Source organism: Lichenostomus cassidix, unplaced genomic scaffold (genome assembly GCF_008360975.1).
Source record: "Lichenostomus cassidix isolate B80296 unplaced genomic scaffold, HeHo_3.0 HiC_scaffold_601, whole genome shotgun sequence".
Classification (NCBI taxonomy): Eukaryota; Metazoa; Chordata; class Aves; order Passeriformes; family Meliphagidae; genus Lichenostomus; species Lichenostomus cassidix.
Genome location: NW_028147450.1, coordinates 1 through 25,643, shown reverse-complemented (window position 1 = coordinate 25,643; position 25,643 = coordinate 1). Strand labels below are relative to the sequence as shown.

Genomic DNA, 25,643 nt, shown 5'->3' with positions numbered 1-25,643 from the left:
GGGGTGTTTCTGCCACTCGTTCCCAGTTAAACTCACTTCAGCTTCCAGTACAGTCAGCTGCTGGGATCCTCCTGTCACCCCAGAAATGGAAATGGATTCGGTCCCCACATACCTGGATAGCATCAGGGTGCACTGAGCGCCGGTGTCAACCAAAGCTGTGTATCTTTGTGGGTCAGACGTGCCAGGCCATCGGATCCACACAGTCCAATAGATCCGATTATCCCTTTCCTCTACCTGGCTAGAGGCAGGGCTCCTCTAATCCTGTTTTTGGTGCACGATGTTCTTCTCCTGTAAATGTGTTCCTGATGGCAGAGACTCGGGTTGGTTTCGGTGTGGCATGGAAAAATTCTTCTTTGAGCTCTTTCCTTAGTTTCTGATTCTCTTCAATCAATCTCCGGACTTGCTCGGCCAGGTTTGTTTCCACCGATGAGACATGGGTGCGTAGTGGAGCGGTGACAGTGTCCTCGTAGATTCTCAGTTTGTTTGTTAACACGCCTACCTTATCTTCGCCTTCCCTCCACTGCAGTGTTGCCAGGTAACGAGAGTATATCTCTGGTCCGAGCCGCGCGAATCTTAGCCACATTTGTGAAGTGCACTGGATGTTATCTGGGTTCTTGGGGAATCTCTCGTTGTCCGAGAAAATGATCTCTAGCACGGCCAATTCCCTCAGGCATCGGATACCTTGTTCTATTGTGTTCCATTTTCTTTGGTGCATCTGGAGGTCCTCTTTGCAGAGGTATCTGTCCCGTACACTCGCCAGCAATCTCCGCCAGAGGCTGAGAGTTTCTTGGGTTTTCCCAATCCCCTGGTCAATGACCACATCCTGGGACAGGGATCCCAGTTGCCTGGCCTCACTTCCGTCCAGAATGGTGTCGTTAGCTGCGGCGTCCCAGATGCGGAGCAGCCAGGTCAAGATGGACTCATTCGCCTGCCGGGTGAATTCCCTCCGTAGGTCACGCAGCTCCCCCAGGGATAGAGAGCGAGTGATGATCTCCGGCTCTGTCTCTTCTGCTTGGTGAGATGGTCCTGCCGCATCATCATCAGTCGCTATGCGGACTGATTTGCTCTTGGATTTCTTTTTCTGGACAGGGGCAACTGCTACGGGCTTCGGCTGTTCTGATTTGGTGGTGGTCTGTGTTGAGACGTCGACTGCTCTTTTGGCTCTTTTCCTCTTGCCTGCTGATTTGCTTTTTTTCTCCTCCTCAAGGAGACAAAATATTGTTCTGATCTTCAGCAAGATGTACACGATGCTGATCAAAGAAAACAGAACTGACAAAAAGATTATGCCATCCTTAGCATCTAGAGGGAACTCAATATTGTCAAAAACGGCCGTGCCTGACCTGAAATGCTGGAAGAAACCGCTCTCTCCTCCTAACGCCAGAGGCTGGGTGTGATTGCTGAGGAGGTCCCAGACGTAGCAGCTCAGATTAGGCCAGGCAGATAAAATTGAGTATACGTTCCGAATGGTGTTCATCGCCTCACAGGTTACCACGCAATAGGCATAATAAACCAAAAGAGCAATTTTCATGCTATTCCCTGGTCGCAACAGGACCAATACGACAGGCAGATAGTTTCCCATTTGAGGAAAAATATAGAGAGCAAGATACAGCACCCATATAGATAAGCTGACCATCATGGTGATAGGATTTCTGAGTTTCCCCAGGTCGGGCCCCACTTTGGGCGCCAAAATATGTCTTGGTTTGAAAACAAACCAGTGGGAGATCACAAGTCAAGACTGAAATTAAAAATAAGTGAAATAATACAAGGAAAAGCACTGACAAAGTCAGATACAACCTAACACCCTGTTGGGGTGGTAGTAGCAGTCCAGCTGAAGTAGTCCAGTTGAAGCGGTGATCCTGTGAAGGTCTAGTCTCCAGCTGAAGATCCAGTAGTAGCTCTAGTCCTCTGGGAACCCAGTAGACAGGGCTCCCTCAGGCAGTTCCAAGGCCAGGTTATATGCAGGTGGGAACACCTGGCTCCTCCCTCCTCGGCAGAGCATCTCACAATGGGATGAGATAAGTCCATGAGTCACACGGTGGGTCCCTGATGGCCCATTGCCTGTCATGCGGGGTGGGTCGTTAGCAAGTGATAATAGCTAAAGGATGGCCCATTGCCTGTCATCCGGAGTGGGTGATAGCAGCTAATGGCCCACAGCTGGTGGTAATAGAATACTTAACTACATCAATATTGCAACCTAGGACAATGCTTCTTGTCCCAGCAATCCCAAGGGATCCAAGGTGCTGCACTCCATCAACGGTGTGAGTCCAGAATGCCACGAGCTCTTTTGGAGTCACCAGACCTGCGGCTCTCAGACAGTTTGTGCACCTGCTCCTCAGCCCATGGTTATGCTTTTGCAACACAGGGAGCAGAAAGGCGTCTGGGATCACCCCAGGGTTGGCACCTTGAGGATCACCACGGAGAGGGGCGGATGCTCTGGGAACCCCATGGGTGTGGGGAGATGGCTTGGGATCACCCTGGGTGGAATGGGCAAAGGAGAAGTGGTTTGAGCTACCAGTGGTCGTAGAGAGCCTCCGGCAGTGCCTCGGACGTTTCCTGAGGCTGTTGAGGAGAGCACAGGCCCTGATTCCTGATGGGGGCTCAGGATGGACACCTCAGTCCTGCTCAAGGAGCAGCAGCAGGGCTGCTGGGGGAACAGATGAAGCCTGGGGGGCAAATCCCCATCCACTCGTGAGGGATCCTGGGGTGCAACAGGCCCAGCCTCTGTCGGGCTCTGAGCTCATCTCTCAGGCTGTGAAGGGCTTCCAGAGGATGTGCAGTCCAGTCCCATTCCCTACTCTTTCCCTGCAAGCACTTACTGAAAACCCTGGCATATGTTTTCTGTGAATTGTTAAGCTCCCAGGGTGTTACCCTGGCTGCCCTTCCAATGCAGGTTTCAAGGGCTAGGTGGTCCCAACTTAGATACTTCCCAGGCAGTAAAAGCCTGGCTCAGGGAGCATCTGAACAGGACACTGAGCAGCCAGAGCTGCAGACCCTGTGCAGCACCCTGGATTGGTGATGGCCCATCAATTAGGTCCCATCAAGGTTGTGTTAATTAGGGAGGGACTTGTTTTGCCTGCTGACATTGCTTGTCAGGCTGTGTCCCTGGAGATGCTCCTGATGGCTTCCTCTTTTCCTGGACATTGCATTGGAGGCATGATGATGGGGGTCCATCATCCAGGCCCAGATGATCCCACCGAAAGAAATGTGGCTGAGCCCAGGCACCCTCAGCATGGGCTCCCCCAACCCCTCGGGGCCCCGCTGCTGGTCCCAGCAGCCCCGTGCCTGGCTCCTGCCCACCCACACCATGGGCATCCACGGATGCTCCGGCAGTGCTGGTGACATGGAGCTCAGACAGTGCTGGTGTTATAAACAATATAACTTTACATTTTATTTTGTCACCCTAGTTAGGCTTGACTTGACTTTGTCTTGGGGAAACGAAATTTCTTTAGTTTTTTTAGGAGATATAGTATCACCCTAAGGAGATGGGAATAACATGCCAACAGACTGGGAGCAACCCCAATCACACCCAGAAAATAAAAAGCCATCAACAGGACATCGACGAGACATCAGTGGCTATCTCAAAACATCTACCCCAGACGCCACCTCTGGGAGGGGTGAAGACATCTGGTCCTGAAAGGACTGATGAGAAAAGTGAAGGATGAAGATCTAATTAACATCAGTGGCAAGGAGATTCGAATCCAATGGGAAACTGAATTCTGGGTGTTGCTCAACTATGGACCAATGAATTTGAAAAAGTGCATCTCCATGGGTTTTGACTGTATAAGGTTTGGGGGGAAATCCTGTAAAGTCATGTGTTCTTAGAATATTTTCCTGGGCAAATCCTGGCCAGAAAGTAACGGAATGCCTGATTCTCTGTCACTTCAAATATAGTGTCAGAGGGTTTTTATTTTCTTCCTGATTTTCAGTGACACTGGCATTTGGTTTTTATTTTCTTCCTGATTTTCAGTGCAGGCAGTACCACCTGGAAACTGGTGTAACGGTTCTGTCCCTTTTTATTCACACAAAAGAACAACCCCTACCCTGGCAGAGGCGGGGAGCCATGTTCAGTGTAGGTTGGAAGGCAGGTTAGAGGGTTTTGCGCGTGGAGGAGGGGGATGTGTTGGTCTCAGCTGGTCATGGAAGGCGCTGAACTGGTTCTGTGGTTGCTGGACAAATGGAGATGGCCTGCTCCCCATGGGCAATGAAGGTGGCTCTGGGATCTCCATGGGGAGCGGAGGTGGCCCGGGGTATCCTGTGGGGAGCGGAGGTGGCTCAGGTATTCCCATGGGAAGTGCAGGTGGAACTGGCATCTCCACAGGGATTGGCTGTTTCCCCCAGGATGGCAGCTGTTCTGAGCTCATTCTCTCAGGGCTTCTGTTGGGGCTGCCCAGCCCTAATCACTGCTGACTGAGCTGCTCAAGCTGTCTGGATGTGACATCCAGCCACTGTCTTTCAGATGTTGTGCAGAGCGGCGCCTGTGGAGAGAGGAGGTGGCTGAGGCCCCCAGTGCAGCTGGGACACAGGGAGCCTCCTGCACAGCAGGGCCCAGAGCTGGCAAGGCTCCCCAGCACGGCTGGAGCTGCTGGCACAACTTGGCCCAGGTGGACAGCTGCCCCTCAAGGCCCCAGCGAGGAGGGGATGGCTGCGGGCAGGGTCCCTGGCCAGCAGTGGCCCCAGAGCACGTCTGCCTTTCAAGGTGCTGGAGGTTGTGGAATTTTTCCGCATTTTATGGCTAGGGTACAATTACGACCGAGTACTTAAGACACAAAAGATGTAGCCAGCGTGTGGTGAGGGGAGGGGAGCACCTCGCCATTGGGAACCTCATGTGGTCGCTGGGCATCAGAGGGGGGGAGGAACAGTGAAGCTGCTGTCTTCCTTCCGCTGTGATTGTGGAAGGTCCAGCTCTACACTGCCTTTTTTTCAGTGCTGGGTGAGCTTTCCTCCAGGAAAAAGCACGGGATCCCGATCCTCCTCCCCGCCCAGAGCACGCACCTCCCCGACTCCATTCACAGCTGCTGCGGAGGGGCCCTGCAGTTGCTGCCCCGTGTCCCCGCCTGCCAGAACACACTGCGCTTTCTGCCACAACTGCAGAGTTTCTGCAGTGCACCTTTTTCTTGCTAGCCCGGCCAGCCGTGCTGCTCCAGTTTGCGGCTCTGAGCTCCCTGCACTCTGCCCAGCTGCCCAGCCCGCCCGCCATTGCCAAGCCCGTGAGACAGGGAGCTGACCCTGCGCCACAGCGCCACCTGCAGCTGCACGGAGGCATCGCACCTGCCCTGCCCGGCGGGGAGCTCAACAGCGCCCCTGCTGCTTGTGATCGTAACTGCACCAAAGGGATGGCGCCTGGCAGCCCAGAACGAGCTGCCACCGAGTTTCTGGCTTTGTTAGTTGTTGCAACTGTTCTTGTTGCTTGTTTGCCTCGTTAAAGATACTAGTGAAGACCTGTTATTCCTTTTCCCATATCTTTTCCTGAAAGCCCTTGATTTCAAAGATACAATAATTCAGGGAAGAGGGGGTCACATTCTCTACAATATGGGAGGTTCCCACCTTCCTTAACAGACACCTGGCTTGCAAAAAAAGACAAAAATTGCAATCTCATCCCACACTCTTTCTCCTCCCCACCTTGCTTTGCCTCTGCCCAGTGCTCCTGGGGCTGCTCTTGGCCAGGCAGCCTCAGTAGAAGCGAGCTCTGGCTCCAGCAGAAAAGAGATCCCAAGGGTAACGCCCAGCAGTTAAGAGGCCAATTAAAGCACTGGACAGCAGCAGAACCCTCAGCAGAGTCATTTGGACGACCACGGACTGTCACAATTCCACAACAGCATGATTATCAGTCAGGCTACAAATGCTGTGAGCAGAGTTTAAAAGAAATATGGAGAAAAATCAACAACTTACCGTCTCTTCACGTACAACTTCCAAATCACCAAATAGCAACAACACAGGACAAGTGGCACAGTGAGTAATGTCACTGCTGTGCCTATCATGCAGGACTTGCGCACATCCCGGGGACAGACAATTCTTGGGAGTCTCACTGGATACGGGTCATATGTTCCTGTATCACTGATAATATCTGCGGGAGCAACGTGGATCGTGAGCCCGAGCTGCGCACTGCTGCTGAGCTGGCAGCGCCTTGGCTACGGCCAGGACGCTCTCTGTTTCCCCCAGTGCTGCGCCCTGCAGGCACCTTGCCGCCCCTTGGCACAGGCTGTGGCACCCAACAAAGCCCACAAGGCCGGGAGGAGAGCCTGCGGGGAGCACAGCTGCTTGGGCAGTCGCTCCTTCGAGGGACACGAGCCAAAGCCATCCCTGCAGCGGCTGCTGCCAGCCCTGACCCTCCCTGCCCTGCTGGGACAGCTCCCACAGCCCAAGGGGACAGAGTCAGGCTCTCGCAGGACACAGGGCTGACCCTGCCCAGTGTGGGAACCAGCGACTGCTCTGGCCCTGGGCTCGCCCTAGGGATCCTGCTCAGGGCTGCTCCTGTGCCTTGGGCCTCTGGGCACTCAGGGCAGCTCGAGGAGGCAGCTGCAGCAGGAGGGACGTTGGTGCACAAGTCCCGTTTGCCATGGGCTGTGGAATGTGCTCCAGAGGCCTCAAAGCCAAGGCATCTCCAGCTTTGGCTGCTGCCAGATGTGCAAGGGCAGCCCTGGGGGAAGAGCTGCTGCTACACAGCCCCAACAAGGGCTGAGCCTGCCTGAGCCCTGCACAGCAATTACCTTCTGTGGCACTGTCTGGGATCTCCTCCCTTCGAGCATCAGCGGCTGGCTCAGAGACATTGCTCTCTCCTGGGTGTGCTGCCTTCAGCAAAGCTGCCTTTTGGTCCATCTCTGGAGAAAGGAAGAGGCACAGCTGGATCAGATGGAAGCATTACCCATCAGGGAGGCAGCATGTTAAAGAGGTAATACTTGTCAAAGACATGGATAAAGTTCAGGAAAAAGCCCAGGCTCTTCAGGCTGGGCCAGGGACCTCCCTCCTCCCAACATCTACCCCTCCTGATCTCCCCCGGAGACTGGGTAATTGCAGGGGATCTCAGGATCAGCATTGCCCTTGGTGCAGTTTGGACACCCTGTCAGCTGGTGCCAAATGCCTTCCTGCAGAGTTTGGGGAGAAGCTGCAGCCAGACCAGGCTGGGAAACAGCCCTGCAGGGTGTCAAAGCAGCAGTGGGACAGCGATGCTGCAGCGGATCCCTTCCTGCGGTGCCGGGCACAGAGTGTCCAGATGTGCAGCAAAAAGCCCTGGCTGCGGAGTCTGAGGAGAAGGCTGAGAGAAATGCACCCACCACGGCGTTTCTTCAGATTATGCAGCATCTGGTCCAGATGTTTTGCAGCTTCCAGCGATTTCTTGTCTCCCATAGATTTCTTCTTCCCTCTCGGAGGACCTTAATGGAAAGTAGTTCCATTTCTCCTTCAGGTTGGAGTGGCAGCGAGTGCAACTCAGCAATGGGATCCCTCCTTGGCACTCCCTCACCTCTGCCTTCCACTCAGGAGCACAGGCAGAGGCTCCACGTGCCTGCAGTGGCCCCACACTGGGATGGAAGGAGCCCCTTGCAGGGCAGGCAGGGCACAAAGGACTGCTGGGAGCTGCCAGCAGCTCCAAACTCCGCCCCAGCCAGACCCAGGGCTTGGCAGCAGCAGCAGGAACACCTCAGGCTCCCTGGGACCATCAAAGGAGCTGTGAAAGCTGTGCACAGAGCCCCGGGGCACATCCCTGGGCCCAGAACCTTCCCTCTCTGCTCTTCTCAGTGCCTGCACAGAGCACATGGAAGGAGCAGCTGGCATTTCGCACGGGAAGAAGACTGACAGCTAAATGCTCCTTCCTCCCACTGACAGCGATCCTGCGGGATCACTCAGGGCTCGAGAAGGGAGCAGGGCAAGATTTCCAGATTTTTTCTACCTTCAGAGGATTGTAAGGGAAATGGCACATGAGTGAGATCTTGCCATGTTGACACTGATTGATTATTCTGTCAGGAAAGGGATTCTGAGAACTTACCTCCACCAAGCTCCAAGATATTCAAACTGTCATTCACCAGTTTTTCCAGATAATCCATCTCATGATCCCAATCTAGAAGAGAGCACAGATTGCAACCATTTCCATGGTGTGCTGGGATCCCCTTCTGCCTTAGGGCACTGGGAACCGCAAGGGGGTTGGGTAATGCTGTGGGAGCCAGATGTCAATGGACAAGGCCAAAGCTGCAGAGGGGTCTAAAGAGCTCTGGGAAGGCTCCTGTCCGCTGTCCACCCTCTTTGCAGGCCCTGTGCAACATCCCTGGGGAAAAAACTGGACCAGCCCAGGGCCCCTCGGGGCTCTCTCAGTCCCACAAAGGAAACCCCCTGTAAACCCCTGGGGAAAAGCATTCCCAACACGTTCCAGGGAGAAGAGGCCTCTGTCCCAGGAAAGGGGGAGGCAGGCTGCTGGCTCACCTGCTCTCCACGCTCCCACCAGAGCAGCCTGGGCAGCCCTGGCATGCAGGGCCACTGCCAGGAGGAGCAGGAGGAAAAGGCGCAGAGCAAGGGCCATGGCGCCTTGCCCTCAGCCAGTCCCACAGCTCTTGCTGCCACCACTGTCCTGACACCGCTGTATCAATGTCAGCACCGCTGCTGCCGCTGCTGCTGCAACAGTTGTGGTCAAGGACTGACTGGTCGGTCGTTGTGGTGCTGTGCAACCACAGGGCTCCGTGACCTCTGTGACCTCATGGCCCTGCTGTGACCTCACGGCCTGGGTGCGGATGGACCGCAGCTTCGGAAGTTTCCTTCCTGGGGAGGGAGCTCGTCCTGCAAGGCAGCTCTGTGCAAGGACTGGGACAGTCCCCACCAAGGTCTGCCCTGTGCTCTGGGCAGTGGCACAGGGGCAGCGAGAGCTCATGTGCCCTCAGAACAGGAGAACACAGCCAAGGATTTCTGAGCTCCTCAGGCGCTGTCAGCCACAGCCCACGAGGCTGAGGAGGGAGTGATCTGTGTCTGGAGACAATGCGCGATTCCCTCCTGTTGGCAGCTTCCCGGCTGGAGCTCCGTTTGGCACCTTGTGGGGGGCCAAGGCTAACGCAGCCCTTTTGTTCCATGGGCGAGCTGAAGCCTTTACTTCACCATTTCCTCTTTGTGGGAAATTTAAGGGACTCAAACAACAAAGTCAGTCAATAAAACAGAGGGAGAACCACTCAACCTCTTGAATGCTTTGAAGGAAACCTTGAGAAGCACACAGTGGGTCTGTGCTGCCTGACCAAGCCTGTGGCCTTCCATGGTGGAGTGACTGTCAGTGGACAAGGCAAGAGCTACAGAGGCCACTGCTCGGGGCTTCTGTAATGCCCTGGACTCAGTCCCCCCCCATCCAGCACCCTTCGCCTTCATTTGGAGAGCTCCAGATCTGCTGGAAGCTGAGGAACTGGCTGGGTGGTCACATCCAGAGGGTTGTGGTCAATGGCTCAGAGTCCCGATGGACATCAGTGACCAGCGGTGTCCCTCAGGGCTCCATACTGGGACCAATGGGATTTAATACCTTCATTAATGCCAAGGACAAAGGGATGGAGGGCACCCTCAGCAGGTTTGCAGGTGACACTGAGCTGAGGGGCCACTGACATTCCTGAAGGACAGGGCCGTCCAGAAGACAAGCTCGAGAAGTGACCCACAGGAATCTCTCTGAGCTTCATGATCTTAGATAGCCACCATGATTTCTTTAACAACAAAATGTTTCCTCCTTCCTACTCAGTCCAACTCTGCCTTCCATCAAGAAATGGTTACAGGAAATACCAAGAGACACTGGCCGTGGTCTTGCTGTTAAAGACTGAGGCAAAGGCAGCACTGTGAGTAGTGAGTGTCCTGGTGGTGCTGCTGAACACGATGAGTGCTGGAGGTGCCTCCCAAAATGAGCTCTTCTGATTCCCCAAGTCTTTCACCACTTGCTCAGTGAACAAGCAGCTCATTGTAGTGCCAAAAATACTGAGCAATAAAAGAAATACAATCCCTTCCCTGGGAAGACATGTTCCCGTCCAGCTCGAAGGAGAACAGTAATAAAGTTCTAGTAAAGTGACTTGAGCTCTAGATAAAATCTCTTTACTTACACTTTTTTTATGAAGTTGTGGTTAGAAAGAAGTTTTATTTTATACAGTTACATTTAGTAAAGTCATTAAATAGCAGGTACTTTTGAGGTGTCAAATACTTGAACTGCAGCAAATTCCTTCCTGATTTACATTCAGCAGCATCTGCTGTCAGGGAGGGAGGGATCAGAAGGTCCTGTCCAGGGGGTGGGAGCAGATGTAGGCCCTCTTCTCCAAGATCTGCTTTGCAGCTTTTTTAATGGAATCATCCAGGTTTTCATCAGCATCTATAGAGAAACAGAGAAAAATCAACTAAGGTACCATAAAGAGCTGTTCTAAATTTCTTTCAGAAAGTATTTTTGAATACAAATGCAAGTATGGGAGTGCCACAAAGAAACTGAACATTCTCTTCTGAAAAGATTGATTATTACAGACTGAGTTTATTACAGACTGTTGAACTGGTCAGCACTTCCCAAACGGTCCTGATGCCTAATTTCTATCATCAGTTACTTTACAGGAGTATTTGCTGCTGATAGATTTTATACTCCCCAGAAAAAGAACCCTGGCAGTTTGCTTTAGCTACGAAGTGAAGAGACTCTGTTCAACAAGTTCCAGCTCTGCTCCTTGTTCGAATTGAAAGCAGAACAAAATTATTCTCTTGGTCACATCAAACCCACCTACTTTTGATCACAGTCAGTGAAAAACATGAGAATGTAAAAATTACTCTATAGTACTTACATTTTTCTACTTGACACAAGGCGCAATTACTCTAAACGCAGGCTTCCGTGCAGCAAGTATTTTTAGGAAGCGCCTGGAAAAGGAGTAAAACTGAGTTAAAAGCTAGTGAATGAATTTTATAAACAAAATCATGTAGTTAAAACACAGTAATTGAAACTTCTCCAAGCCCTTTGATAACGAAGCCCTACAGCCCAGTCATGAGCAGCGCAGCCTTAGCTGTGCCTTTGACCCCAGAGCTGCCCAGGGTCAGGGCTGGGATGAGCCTGCACCCAAAACTGGCTCCAGGAGTGATTGGGAATCAATCCAGAACACAACTCACACACACAGAGCAAAGCCTCAAGGCCAAACCCAAAGCTTCATCAGTTTGGATTTAACACTGAACGGCAGCGAATGTGCTTCTCCTCTAGCATAACTGTAACCATGAAACTTTATGTGAGCTACTGAATAACCACTTTGCTGTCCCCAAATCTATTGCCAAAATACCACTGTGACTATGCGTTATTATTTATGATCACATGGAAAGAGTTTGGGAAGAACTGCACGGCATTTAGAGATTGGAGAGAATGTGCAGATTTGTAATCAGGTTCTAAATGGCTCTATATGTGTTAAACAAGTATTTGAAACACATTGATAGTGTGCAGCTCAACGAGCAGAGCCCCTGAGAGGCTGCTGCACTCCCACCCCAAGTGATTTAGCCAAGTTCTTTCGCACCGTTTGCTTTATGAGGAGCCTCCTGCACAGCAGGGCCCAGAGCTGGCAAGGCTCCCCAGCACGGCTGGAGCTGCTGGCACACCTTGGCCCAGGTGGACAGCTGCCCCTCAAGGCCCCAGCGAGCAGGGGATGGCTCCGGGCAGGGTCCCTGGCCAGCAGTGGCCCCAGAGCACGTCTGCCTTTCAAGGGCAATCTTGTCCCCAGCCCTTTCTCCTCTCCACCGTGCTTTGCCTCTGCCCAGTGCTCCTGGGGCTGCTCTTGGCCAGGCAGCCTCAGTGGGAGCGAACGCTGCCTTCAGCCCAAGCAGGCTCCCCAGGGCAAGGCCCAGCAGTGAAGAGGCCAATTAAAGCACTGGACAGCAGCAGAACCCTCAGCAGAGCTATTTGGACAACCATGGACTGTCACAATTCCACAACAGCATGATTATTAGTCGGGTTACAAATGTCGTGAGCAGAGTTGAAAAAAAATTTTGGAGAAAAATCAACAACTTACTGTCTATTCTCACGGAACCTCCGGATCCCAAAATAGCAACACCACAGGACAAGTGGCACAGTGAAGATTGTGATTACTGTGCCTATCATGCAGGACTTGCGCACATCCCGGGGGCAAACAATTCTTGGGAGTCGCACTGGACCTGGGTCATTTGTTCCTGTATCACGGATAACCTCTGCGGGAGCAACGTGGATCGTGAGCCCGAGCTGCGCACTGCTGCTGAGCTGGCAGCGCCTTGGCTACGGCCAGGACGCTCTCTGTTTCCCCCAGTGCTGCGCCCTGCAGGCACCTTGCCGCCCCTTGGCACAGGCTGTGGCACCCAACAAAGCCCACAAGGCCGGGAGGAGAGCCTGCGGGGAGCACAGCTGCTTGGGCAGTCGCTCCTTCGAGGGACACGAGCCAAAGCCATCCCTGCAGCGGCTGCTGCCAGCCCCGACCCTCCCTGCCCTGCTGGGACAGCTCCCACAGCCCAAGGGGACAGAGTCAGGCTCTCGCAGGACACAGGGCTGACCCTGCCCAGTGTGGGAACCAGCGACTGCTCTGGCCCTGGGCTCGCCCTAGGGATCCTGCTCAGGGCTGCTCCTGTGCCTTGGGCCTCTGGGCACTCAGGGCAGCTCGAGGAGGCAGCTGCAGCAGGAGGGACGTTGGTGCACAAGTCCCGTTTGCCATGGGTTGTGGAATGTGCTCCAGAGGCCTCAAAGCCAAGGCATCTCCAGCTTTGGCTGCTGCTGGGGGAAGAGCTGCTGCCACACAGCCCCACCAAGGGCTGAGCCTGCCTGAGCCCTGCACAGCAATTACCTTCTGTGGCACTGTCTGGGATCTCCTCCCTTCGAGCATCAGCGGCTGGCTCAGAGACATTGCTCTCTCCTGGGTGTGCTGTCTTCAGCAAAGCCTTTTGGTCCATCTCTGGAGAAAGGAAGAGGCCCAGCTGGATCAGATGGAAGCATTACCCATCAGGGAGGCAGCATGTTAAAGAGGTAATACTTGTCAAAGACGTAGATAAAGTTCAGGAAAAAGCCCAGGCTCTTCAGGCTGGGCCAGGGACCTCCCTCCTCCCAACATCTACCCCTCCTGATCTCCCCCGGAGACTGGGTAATTGCAGGGGATCTCAGGGTCAGCATTGCCCTTGGTGCAGTTTGGACACCCTGTCAGCTGATGCCAAATGCCTTCCTGCAGAGGCTGGGGAGAAGCTGCAGCCAGACCAGGCCGGGAAACAGCCCTGCAGGGTGTCAAAGCAGCAGCAGGGCAGTGAGACTGCAGTGGGTTTGGGTTAGGCACAGAGTGCCCAGATGTGCAGCAAAAGGCCCTGGCTGCTGAGTGTCAGGACAAGGTTGAGGGAAATGCACCCACCGTGCTCTGTCTCCTGTTCAGCCAGAATTCGGTCTGCTTGTTCAGATGCCTCCAGGGATTCCTTCTCTTCCGTAAGTTTGTTCTTCCTTCTAGGAGGACCTTAGAGCAAAGCAGTTCCATGTCACAGGAATGGATCACACCAAAGCAGTGCTCAGCCCGTGGGCTCAGCAGGGACACACTACTCACCCCTGCGACGGGAGCCAGGCTTGCGCGCAGCATCCAGCCCAGGAGCTGGAAGAGCCCTCCCTGCAGACACACCTGTAACACAGAAGCTCCTGACAACCTGGTTCTTGCCAGGTGGCCAATGATTATATTCTGAGGGGACGTTGAGAACTTACCTGCAGAAGATCCCAAGCGTTCCAAACCCTCTTGTATCCCTGCTGCTGGAGAAGCCTTCCCAGCACCCTCATCTAGAAGAGAGCACAGATGAGAACTATTTCCATGGTGTGCTGGGATCCCCTTCTGCCTTAGGGCACTGGGCACTGCAAGGGGGTTGGGTAAGGCTGCGGGAGCCAGATGTCAATGGACATGGCCAAAGCTGCGGAGGGGCCTGGGGTGCTCTGGGCTGGCTCCTGTCCACTGTCCACCTTCTTTGCAGGCCCTGTGCAACATCCCTGGAGAGGAAATGGGATAAGCCCAGGGCCCCTCAGGTCACTCTCCCGAACAAAAAGGAAACACTCACTAAGGCACTGGGGGAAAGTGCAGCTGGCAATGCCACAGCTATCCCTCCCTGCCCTGCTGGGACAGCTCCCACAGCCCAGGGAGATGGAGTCAGGCCCCTGAGGACACACTGCAGCCCTGCTCTCCCCCTCTGCCTTTTCCCCACCATGGGCACCCCTTGCAGTCACTCCCAGGTTTCAGGATGAGTCTCCCACAGAGGGACCCCAGCAGGACTGCTCAGTAGCCGAGTCCCCTGAGCCCTCTCGAGATAATTCGTCTGTGCTGTGCCTGTCTGCTCCGGGCTGTGCCTGCGCTGCCAAGCAGCAGAGATGGCAGCTCAAGCCTCAGCAGGGCTCAGGCCCAGAGGCCCAGCAATTACCTCCTGTGGCTGTGCCTGGCATCGCCTCCCTTCCTTCGGCAGAGGCTGCCAATGAGCCACTGCTTCCTCCGGGAAACTTCGCCATCAGCACATTCATTCCGTTTATCACTTGAGAAAGGAAGGGGCACAGCCAGATTAGATGGAAGCATTCAACATTTTGAAAGGTGGAATCTTCAGAAGGCAATACTTTTCCAAGAAATGGATACGGTTCAGAAAATTGGATGGGTTTCTGGGGACTCCAGCAGGACCCTCCCTCCTCCAAACAGCTGCCATGCCTTTTCCACCCAGAGCCTGGGAAATTGCAGGGGATCTCAGGGTCTGCAGGGCCCATGGGGCAGTTTGGACACCCTGTCAGCTGGTGCCAAATGCCTCCCTGCAGAGGCTGGGGAGAAGCTGCAGCCAGGCCAGGCTGGGAAACAGCCCTGCAGGGTGTGAAAGCAGCAGCGGTGCAGCAAGGCTCCAAGGCTCCAAGGCTCTGCCGGGCACAGAGTGCCCAGATGTGCAGCAAAAGGCCCTGCTGCTGCGTCTCAGGAGAAGGCTGAGGGAAATGCACCCACCACGGCGTTTCTCCAGATCAGTCAGCATTTGGTCCACATGTTTGGCTGCCTCCAGGGATTTCTTGTCTTCCATATCTCTACTCTTCCCTCTAGGAGGACCTTAACGGAAAGCAATTCCATGTCTCTTTCAGGCCAGAGTGTCAGTGAGTGCACCTTGGCAATGGGATCCCTCCTTGGCACTCCCTCACCTCTGCCTTCCACTCAGGAGCACAGGCAGAGGCGCCACGTGCCTGCAGTGGCCCCACACTGGGATGGAAGGAGCCCCTTGCAGGGCAGGCAGGGCACAAAGGACTGCCGGGAGCTGCCAGCCGCTCCAAACTCCGCCCCAGCCAGAGCCAGGGCTTGGCAGCAGCAGCAGCAGGAACACCTCAGGCTCCCTGGGGCCATCAAAGGAGCCGCGCAAGGCACAGAGCCCCGGGGCACATCCCTGGGCCCAGAACCTTCCCTCTCTGCTCTTCTCTGTGCCTGCACAGAGCACGCGGAAGGAGCAGCTGGCATTTCGCACGGGAAGAAGACTGACAGCTAAATGCTCCTTCCTCCCACTGACAGCGATCCTGCGGGATCACTCAGGGCTCGAGAAGGGAGCAGGGCAAGATTTCCAGATTCTTTCAACCTTCAGAGGATTGTAAGGGAAATGGCACATGAGTGAGATCTTGCCATGTTGACAGTGATTATTCTGTCAGGAAAGGGATGCTGTGAACTTACCTCCACCAAGCTCCAAGATACTCAAACTGTCATTCACCAGTTTTTCCAGATTATCCATGACACGTTCCCAGTCTAGAAAAAGAGCACAGATGAGAACTATTTCCATGGTGTGCTGGGATCCCCTTCTGCCTTCGGCCCCTGGGCACTGCAAGGCGGTTGTGTAATGCTGTGGGAGCCAGATGTCAATGGACAAGGCCAAAGCTACAGAAGGGCCTGGGGTGCGCTGGGATGGCTCCTGTCCACTGTCCACCCTCTTTGCAGGCTCTGTGCCACATCCCTGGGGAAGAAACTGGACCAGCCCAGGGCCCCTCGGGGCTCTCTCAGTCCCACAAAGGAAACCCCCTGTAAACCCCTGGGGAAAAGCATTCCCAAAACTGTCCAGGGGCAAGTGGCCTCTGTCCCAGGAAAGGGGGAGGCAGGCCGCTGGCTCACCTGCTCTCCGCACTCCCACTGGAGCAGCCTGGGCAGCCCTGGCATGCAGGGCCACTGCCAGGAGGAGCAGGAGGAAAAGGCGCAGAGCAAGGGCCATGGTGCCTTGCCCTCAGCCAGTCCCACAGCTCTTGCTGCCACCACTGTCCTGACACCGCTGTATCAATGTCAGCACCGCTGCTGCCGCTGCTGCTGCAACAGTTGTGGTCAAGGACTGACTGGTCGGTCGTTGTGGTGCTGTGCAACCACAGGGCTCTGTGACCTCTGTGATGTCAGAGCCCTGCTGTGACCTCATGGCCTTACTTGTAGCCCCAAAGTGTACCCCCATCTGTACTAATGAACTGCCTTGATTGTAAATCTTTAGCTTCATCAAAAGGCCATTGCTTAGCAAAGATTTTTCCTGCTGTTGTTTCCTCCATGCCTCCAACCTGTGCACCTGGACATGCTCCTGATGGCTTCCCTCTTTTCCTGGATATCCCCTTCGAGAAGCTCCATGCCCAGATATTCCTCTGTAATACACAGAATCACAGAATGTGCTGAGCTGAAAGGCCCAGGAGGATCCTCAATTCCAAGTCCTGTCTGTGCACAGGAACATTCTCAAGAGTCACACCATGTGCTTGAGAGTTTCCAAGGGATGGGCTCTGCCCAATGTGGCCGCTGTGCCCACAGGCCTGGCCCAAGGCTTTGCAGGATGCTTCCTCTCTGCTTTGCTCAACCTCAGTTCAGAATGTCCCCTTAGCTGTGAGGGAGGCTTAGCTGTGCTGAGAAGACTAAAAAACACCCTGAAAGTTAATCCTGCTGTGCACCTCATGAGGAATCCCTGCACACTTTAGCAGAGACCTCAAAATATCCCTGTGTGCCTCACAAAAGAACCCAGCTTCCTGCACAGCTTAGGAAGCACTCAGGTCCTCTTCAGGCCTTGATGAACATCAGAAAAACCCCCACGTGCCTCATGAGGAGCTCCATTCCCCTGCTAGCCTTACAGGGGCCCCCAGTCAACTGCACACCCTAGAAGAGGCCCCAACCCCCCAAGAGACTCACAAGGGTCCCCAGCCCCCTGCACCTTACAGGGGTCTCCAAAGCCCCCACTTGTCTTATGGGGAGGCCCAGCTTAGCTACACCAAGAGTTCTGACCTGGAAACCAAGCATGGGGTTGCAGCTGCGTTGGTGGTGCTCTCTAGAGCAATTCTGTGGTGAATGCTTCTTGTCCCAGCAATCCCAAGGGATCCAAGGTGCTGCACTCCATCAACGGTGTGAGTCCAGAATGCCACGAGCTCTTTTGGAGTCACCAGACCTGCGGCTCTCAGACAGTTTGTGCACCTGCTCCTCAGCCCATGGTTATGCTTTTGCAACACAGGGAGCAGAAAGGCGTCTGGGATCACCCCAGGGTTGGCACCTTGAGGATCACCACGGAGAGGGGCGGATGCTCTGGGAACCCCACGGGTGTGGGGAGATGGCTTGGGATCACCCTGAGTGGAATGGGCAAAGGAGAAGTGGTTTGAGCTACCAGTGGTCGTAGAGAGCCTCCGGCAGTTCCTCGGACGTTTCCTGAGGCTGTTGAGGAGAGCACAGGCCCTGATTCCTGATGGGGGCTCAGGATGGACACCTCAGTCCTGCTCAAGGAGCAGCAGCAGGGCTGCTGGGGGAACAGATGAAGCCTGGGGGGCAAATCCCCATCCACTCGTGAGGGATCCTGGGGTGCAACAGGCCCAGCCTCTGTCGGGCTCTGAGCTCATCTCTCAGGCTGTGAAGGGCTTCCAGAGGATGTGCAGTCCAGTCCCATTCCCTACTCTTTCCCTGCAAGCACTTACTGAAAACCCTGGCATATGTTTTCTGTGAATTGTTCAGCTCCCAGAGTGTTATCCTGGCTGCCCTTCCAATGCAGGTTTCAAGGGCTAGGTGGTCCCAACTTAGATACTTCCCAGGCAGTAAAAGCCTGGCTCAGGGAGCATCTGAACAGGACACTGAGCAGCCAGAGCTGCAGACCCTGTGCAGCACCCTGGATTGGTGATGGCCCATCAATTAGGTCCCATTAAGGTTGTGTTAATTAGGGAGGGACTTGTTTTGCCTGCTGACATTGCTTGTCAGGCTGTGTCCCTGGAGATGCTCCTGATGGCTTCCTCTTTTCCTGGACATTGCATTGGAGGCATGATGATGGGGGTCCATCATCCAGGCCCAGATGATCCCACCGAAAGAAATGTGCCTCAGCCCAGGCACCCCCAGCATGGGCTCCCCCAACCCCTCGGGGCCCCGCTGCTGGTCCCAGCAGCCCCGTGCCTGGCTCCTGCCCACCCACACCATGGGCATCCACGGATGCTCCGGCAGTGCTGGTGACATGGAGCTCAGGCAATGCTGGTGTTATAAACAATATAACTTTACATTTTATTTTGTCACCCTAGTTAGGCTTGACTTGACTTTGTCTTGGGGAAACGAAATTTCTTTAGTTTTTTTAGGAGATACAGTATCACCCTAAGGAGATGGGAATAACATGCCAACAGACTGGGAGCAACCCCAATCACACCCAGAAAATAAAAAGCCATCAACAGGACATCGACGAGACATCAGTGGCTATCTCAAAACATCTACCGCAGACGCCACCTCTGGGAGGGGTGAAGACATCTGGTCCTGAAAGGACTGATGAGAAAAGTGAAGGATGAAGATCTAATTAACATCAGTGGCAAGGAGATTCGAATCCAATGGGAAACTGAATTCTGGGTGTTGCTCAACTATGGACCAATGAATTTGAAAAAGTGCATCTCCATGGGTTTTGACTGTATAAGGTTTGGGGGGAAATCCTGTAAAGTCATCGTGTTCTTAGAATATTTTCCTGGGCACATCCTGGCCAGAAAGTAACGGAATGCCTGATTCTCTGTCACTTCAAATATAGTGTTAGAGGGTTTTTATTTTCTTCCTGATTTTCAGTGACACTGGCACTGGGTATTTATTTTCTTCCTGATTTTCAGTGCAGGCAGTACCACCTGGAAACTGGTGTAACAGTTCTGTCCCTTTTTATTCACACGTAAGAACAACCCCTACCCTGGCAGAGGCGGGGAGCCATGTTCAGTGTAGGTTGGAAGGCAGGTTAGAGGGTTTTGCGCGTGGAGGAGGGGGATGTGTTGGTCTCAGCTGGTCATGGAAGGCGCTGAACTGGTTCTGTGGTTGCTGGACAAATGGAGATGGGCTGCTCCCCATGGGCAGTGGAGGTGGCTCTGGGATCTCCACGGGGAGTGGAGGTGGTCCAGGGTATCCTGTGGGGAGCGGAGGTGGCTCAGGTATTCCCATGGGAAGTGCAGGTGGAACTGGCATCTCCACAGGGATTGGCTGTTTCCCCCAGGATGGCAGCTGTTCTGAGCTCATCCTCTCAGGGCTTCTGTCGGGGCTGCCCAGCCCTAATCACTGCTGACTAAGCTGCTCAAGCTGTCTGGATGTGACATCCAGCCACCGTCTTTCAGATGTTGTGCAGAGCGGCGCCTGTGGAGAGAGGATGTGGCTGAGGCCCCCAGTGCAGCTGGGACACAGGGAGCCTCCTGCACAGCAGGGCCCAGAGCTGGCAAGGCTCCCCAGCACGGCTGGAGCTGCTGGCACAACTTGGCCCAGGTGGACAGCTGCCCCTCAAGGCCCCAGCGAGGAGGGGATGGCTGCGGGCAGGGTCCCTGGCCAGCAGTGACCCCAGAGCACATCTGCCTTTCAAGGTGCTGGAGGTTGTGGAATTTTTCCGCACTTTATGGCTAGGGTACAATTACGACCGAGTACTTAAGACACAAAAGATGTAGCCAGCGTGTGGTGAGGGGAGGGGAGCACCTCGCCATTGGGAACCTCATGTGGTCGCTGGGCATCAGAGGAGGGGAGGAACAGTGAAGCTGCTGTCTTCCTTCCGCTGTGATTGTGGAAGGTCCAGCTCTACACTGCCTTTTTTTCAGTGCTGGGTGAGCTTTCCTCCAGGAAAAAGCACGGGATCCCGATCCTCCTCCCCGCCCAAAACACGCACCTCCCCGACTCCATTCACAGCTGCTGCGGAGGGGCCCTGCAGTTGCTGCCCCGTGTCCCCGCCTGCCAGAACACACTGCGCTTTCTGCCACAACTGCAGAGTTTCTGCAGTGCACCTTTTTCTTGCTAGCCCGGCCAGCCGTGCTGCTCCAGTTTGCGGCTCTGAGCTCCCTGCACTCTGCCCAGCTGCCCAGCCCGCCCGCCATTGCCAAGCCCGTGAGACTGGGAGCTGACCCTGCGCCACAGCGCCACCTGCATCTGCACGGAGGCATCGCACCTGCCCTGCCCGGCGGGGAGCTCAACAGCGCCCCTGCTGCTTGTGATCGTAACTGCACCAAAGGGATGGCGCCTGGCAGCCCAGAGCGAGCTGCCACCGAGTTTCTGGCTTTGTTAGTTGTTGCAACTGTTCTTGTTGCTTGTTTGCCTCGTTATAGATACTAGTGAAGACCTGTTATTCCTTTTCCCATATCTTTTCCTGAAAGCCCTTGATTTCAAAGATACAATAATTCAGAGAAGAGGGGGGTCACATTCTCTACAATATGGGAGGTTCCCACCTTCCTTAACAGACACCTGGCTTGCAAAAAAAGACAAAAACGGCAATCTCATCCCACACTCTTTCTCCTCCCCACCTTGCTTTGCCTCTGCCCAGTGCTCCTGGGGCTGCTCTTGGCCAGGTAGATTCAGTAGAAGCGAGCTCTGGCTCCAGCAGAAAAGAGATCCCCAGGGCAAGGCCCAGCAGTTAAGAGGCAGATTAAAGCACTGGACAGCAGCAGAACCCTCAGCAGAGTTATTTGGACGACCACGGACTGTCACAATTCCACAACAGCATGATTATCAGTCAGGCTACAAATGCTGTGAGCAGAGTTTAAAAAAAAATGGAGAAAAATCAATAACTTACAGTCTCTTCACGTACAACTTCCAAATCACGAAATAGCAACACCACAGGACAAGTGGCACAGTGAGTAATGTCACTGCTGTGCCTATCATGCAGGACTTGCGCACATCCCGGGGACAGACAATTCTTGGGAGTCGCACTGGATACGGGTCATATGTTCCTGTATCACGGATAACATCTGCGGGAGCAACGTGGATCGTGAGCCCGAGCTGCGCACTGCTGCTGAGCTGGCAGCGCCTTGGCTACAGCCAGGACGCTCTCTGTTTCCCCCAGTGCTGCGCCCTGCAGGCACCTTGCCGCCCCTTGGCACAGGCTGTGGCACCCAACAAAGCCCACAAGGCCGGGAGGAGAGCCTGCGGGGAGCACAGCTGCTTGGGCAGTCGCTCCTTCGAGGGACACGAGCCAAAGCCATCCCTGCAGCGGCTGCTGCCAGCCCCAACCCTCCCTGCCCTGCTGGGACAGCTCCCACAGCCCAAGGGGACAGAGTCAGGCCCTCAAAGGACACACTGCAGCCCTGCTCTCCCGCTCTGCCTTTGCCCCAGCATTGGACACCCTCTGCAGCCTCTCCCAGGTTTCAGGACGCATGTGCCACTGAGGGACCCCAGCAGGGCTGTATACTTGCTGAGTCCCCTGAACCTGCTTGGGATAATTCATCTTTCATGTGCCAATCTTGTCCAGGCTGTGACAGACTAATGATTAGGAATTAAATGCAATTTTATTTTTTATTGCAGAAGTGTCAGAATATTCTAGGTTTTCCATAATTATAAAACTACTTTGAAAAATACAGAACTGTTGGGACAAAAAGGAATAAACATTTGGTTGCTTATGCTACAAAATATTTCTACAGTGATGCAAATTAAAAACTACTTCTAAGTGTTCCAAAATGGAAAAAAAAGATAGCAGATGCTCGCTGCTTCACTAAGGAGCTCCGTGCCCAGCTTTTGCCTGCCCACTCCTGGATGTGCCACAACCAGGAGCTCAACCAGTGCTGCTGGTACCAGCCAGACACCAGAGCTGAAGCCTGAAGGTGTTGCTGGGCTCAATCCCTGCCCTGGCAGGAGAGGCACTCCTTCAGTCCTGGCCTGAGAGCAGGGCCTTTGGGGTTGGTCTGGGTATTCGTGGCGTCCGATGAATCAACACTGGATACAGCGGTGGGCAGGACAACGGACATGTACAGGGAGGTGCACGATGAGAGATCCAGTTCTCCCTGAGTGAGGTGTTATGCCCGCCTTTTGAGGGTGCAGAGCAGCACCTGTGGAGAGAGGATGTGGCTGAGGCCCCCAGTGCAGCTGGGACAAAGGGAGCCTCCTGCACAGCAGGGCCCAGAGCTGGCAAGGCTCCCCAGCACGGCTGGAGCTGCTGGCACACCTTGGCCCAGGTGGACATCTGCCCCTCAAGGCCCCAGCGAGCAGGGGACGGCTCTGGGAAGGGTCCCTGGCCAGCAGTGGCCCCAGAGCACGTCTGCCTTTCAAGGACATTCTCATCCCCCACTCTTTCTCCCCTCCACCACCACAGGAGCCTGTGCCAAGTGCTCCTGAGGCTTCTATTGGCCTGGCAGCCTCAGTAGGAGACAGCACTGGCTTCAGCCCAAGCAGGCTCCCCAGGGCAAGGCCCAGCAATGAAGAGACAAAGTAAAGCACTGGACAGCAGCAGAACCCTCAGCAGAGCTATTTGGACAACCACTGACTCGCCACAAGTCCACGGCAGCCTTACTGGGAATGTTTCCTGCCTACAACACACTTTGGAAAGAAGCTGTTTAAGGGAAAGACGAATGAAACACTCACTATTTTCGCTTCCAGTGATACCCAATAATGACACACCACAAAATTATGAGAAGCGCCAAACAAACCAGGCCTGGTGTTAATACTAGGAAACAACGTGCTCCCTGACAGACTTCTCCTCTGACGCCTGTCTCTTCATTGGGAACACGTGCTGTGGTGCCAGCTGCATCTGTGGGAGCAATGTGGATCGTGAGCCCGAGCTGCGCACTGCTGCTGAGCTGGCAGCGCCTTGGCTACGGCCAGGACGCTCTCTGTTTCCCCCAGTGCTGCGCCCTGCAGGCACCTTGCCGCCCCTTGGCACAGGCTGTGGCACCCAACAAAGCCCACAAGGCCGGGAGGAGAGCCTGCGGGGAGCACAGCTGCTTGGGCAGTCGCTCCTTCGAGGGACACGAGCCAAAGCCATCCCTGCAGCGGCTGCTGCCAGCCCCGACCCTCCCTGCCCTGCTGGGACAGCTCCCACAGCCCAAGGGGACAGAGTCAGGCCCTCGCAGGACACAGGGCTGACCCTGCCCAGTGTGGGAACCAGCGACTGCTCTGGCCCTGGGCTCGCCCTAGGGATCCTGCTCAGGGCTGCTCCTGTGCCTTGGGCCTCTGGGCACTCAGGGCAGCTCGAGGAGGCAGCTGCAGCAGGAGGGACGTTGGTGCACAAGTCCCGTTTGCCATGGGCTGTGGAATGTGCTCCAGAGGCCTCAAAGCCAAGGCATCTCCAGCTTTGGCTGCTGCTGGGGGAAGAGCTGCTGCCACACAGCCCTACCAAGGGCTGAGCCTGCCTGAGCCCTGCACAGCAATTAGCTGCAGTGCTCCTGCCAGGCATCGGCTCCCTCCCTGTAGCAGAGGCTGATGATAAACCACTGCTTCCTCTGAGAAAGAACTTCTGCACAGCCTTTTGGTCCATCACTTGGGAAAGGAAGAGGGAAAGGTGAATCAGATGGATGAAATACCCATTTGGGTGATGGCATTGTCAGGAGGCCATGCTAGCCAAAAACAGGGATAAGGCTTGGAAAATTGTCAGGGCATTTGAGGCTTGGCCATAGCCCTCCCTTATCAAACAGTAGCAAGTCCTGAGCAGAAGCAGTGAGGGGATCCCGCAGGGCAAGGACACACACATGCAGGGCTCTGTCCTGGCACCTGCAGCGATGCCCCACTGGCCAACTTTGAGCTCTGAGCTTGCAGCTCTCCCAGGGGGAAAGGCCTTGACCTACCCTCTCCATCTCCCATTGGTTCAGTCCTGGACATGGCTTGGGCAGCTGGATCACCTTCATCAACAGGCTCAGCTGCAGACAAAGGCAGGGCAGAACAGCTCCCATGACACTGCTCAAAATTCTCCATTAGGCTGCAGTGGCAGTGAGTGCAACTCAGCAATGGGATCCCTCCTTGGCACTCCCTCACCTCTGCCTTCCACTCAGAAGCACAGGCAGAGGCACCACGTGCCTGCAGTGGCCCCATACTGGGATGGAAGGAGCCCCTTGCAGGGCAGGCAGGGCACAAAGGACTCCTGGGAGCTGCCAGCCGCTCCAAACTCCGCCCCAGCCAGAGGCAGGGCTTGGCAGCAGCAGCAGGAACACCTCAGGCTCCCTGGGGCCATCAAAGGAGCCGCGCAAGGCACAGAGCCCCGGGGCACATCCCTGGGCCCAGAACCTTCCCTCTCTGCTCTTCTCCATTGCTGCACAGAGCACACAGAAGGAGCAGCTGGCATTTGACATGGGAAGATTGACAACTAAATGCTCCTTCCTCCCACTGATAGCATTCCTATGGGATCACTCAGGGCTTGAGAAGGGAGCAGGGCAAGATTTCCAGAAGCTTTCAGCCTTGAGATGATCTTCAGGGAAGTGGCACATGAGTTAGCTCTTGATACATTGACACTGATCATGGTCTCAGTAAAAGGGACATTGAGAACTTACCTCCAGCATGCTCCAAGATCTTCAAGCCATCATCCAGCGAGGCTTCCAGATAATCCATCTCACGATCCCAATCTAGAAAGGAGCACAGCTGAGAACTGTTTCCATGGTGTGCTGGGATCCCCTTCTGCCTTAGGGCACTGGGCACTGCAAGGGGGTTGGGTAAGGCTATGGGAGCCAGATATCAGTGGACATGGCCACAGCTGCAGAGGGGCCAGGAGAGCTCTGGGCTGGCTCCTGTCCACTGTCCACCTTCTTTGCAGGCCCTGTGCAACATCCCTGGAGAGGAAATTGGTCCAACCCAGGGACATTCAGGCACATCTCACTCCCATGAAGAAAAAATATTCTTTAAAGCCCTGGGGCAAACTGCAGCTGGCAGTGCTATAACTTATCTTTCTCCCCTTCCCTCCCTCCCTCCCTCCGTCTCTCTCTCCTTTTGCTCGGACAGGTCCTAGAGCCCAGGTGGATGGAGTCAGGGCCACTCAGGCTGTACTGGAGCTCTGTTCTCACCCTCTGCCTTTTCCCCACCATGGGCACCCCTTGCAGTCACTCCCAGGTTTCAGGATGAGTCTCCCACAGAGGGACCCCAGCAGGACTGCTCAGTAGCCGAGTCCCCTGAGCCCTCTCGAGATAATTCGTCTGTGCTGTGCCTGTCTGCTCCGGGCTGTGCCTGCGCTGCCAAGCAGCAGAGATGGCAGCTCAAGCCTCAGCAGGGCTCAGGCCCAGAGGCCCAGCAATTACCTCCTGTGGCTGTGCCTGGCATCGCCTCCCTTCCTTCAGCAGAGGCTGCCAATGAGCCACTGCTTCCTCCGGGAAACTTCGCCATCAGCACATTCATTCCGTTTATCACTTGAGAAAGGAAGGGGCACAGCCAGATTAGATGGAAGCATTCAACATTTTGAAAGGTGGAATCTTCAGAAGGCAATACTTTTCCAAGAAATGGATACGGTTCAGAAAATTGGATGGGTTTCTGGGGACTCCAGCAGGACCCTCCCTCCTCCAAACAGCTGCCATGCCTTTTCCACCCAGAGCCTGGGAA

The 25,643-nt window shown here is 54.8% G+C and overlaps 1 protein-coding gene and 2 long non-coding RNA genes across 6 annotated transcripts; all 3 read right to left on the bottom strand.

The window, feature by feature from the left end:
* Nucleotides 1-4,011: 4,011 nt before the first annotated feature.
* LOC146422581 (uncharacterized) lies at nt 4,012-6,791 on the bottom strand. Of its 2 annotated transcripts, none has more exons than XR_014848078.1 (3): nt 6,708-6,791; nt 5,890-6,064; nt 4,012-4,475 (listed from the first exon to the last, which is right to left on the bottom strand). It is a non-coding gene; the product is annotated as an uncharacterized LOC146422581 (long non-coding RNA). The 2 variants fall into 2 exon arrangements; XR_014848079.1 differs by having other exon boundaries at nt 5,890-6,046; nt 6,708-6,784.
* A 3,225-nt stretch (nt 6,792-10,016) lies between these two features.
* Nucleotides 10,017-25,550, bottom strand: LOC146422579 (uncharacterized). Of its 3 annotated transcripts, none has more exons than XM_085046168.1 (8): nt 25,346-25,550; nt 13,652-13,723; nt 13,500-13,571; nt 13,314-13,412; nt 12,762-12,869; nt 11,964-12,138; nt 10,761-10,833; nt 10,017-10,273 (listed from the first exon to the last, which is right to left on the bottom strand). In XM_085046168.1, the coding sequence occupies exons 1-7, from the start codon at nt 25,440-25,442 to the stop codon at nt 10,767-10,769; spliced, it is 690 nt and encodes a 229-aa protein (XP_084902294.1). In that variant the 5' UTR covers nt 25,443-25,550; the 3' UTR covers nt 10,017-10,273; nt 10,761-10,766. The 3 variants fall into 3 exon arrangements, with proteins under 3 accessions (XP_084902294.1, XP_084902296.1, XP_084902295.1); XM_085046170.1 differs by having other exon boundaries at nt 11,964-12,120; XM_085046169.1 differs by lacking the exon at nt 25,346-25,550 and adding an exon at nt 14,353-14,557.
* On the bottom strand, nt 14,566-17,577 carry LOC146422580 (uncharacterized). The gene is made up of 3 exons (XR_014848080.1): nt 16,047-17,577; nt 15,615-15,686; nt 14,566-15,008 (listed from the first exon to the last, which is right to left on the bottom strand). It is a non-coding gene; the product is annotated as an uncharacterized LOC146422580 (long non-coding RNA).
* Nucleotides 25,551-25,643: the final 93 nt, after the last annotated feature.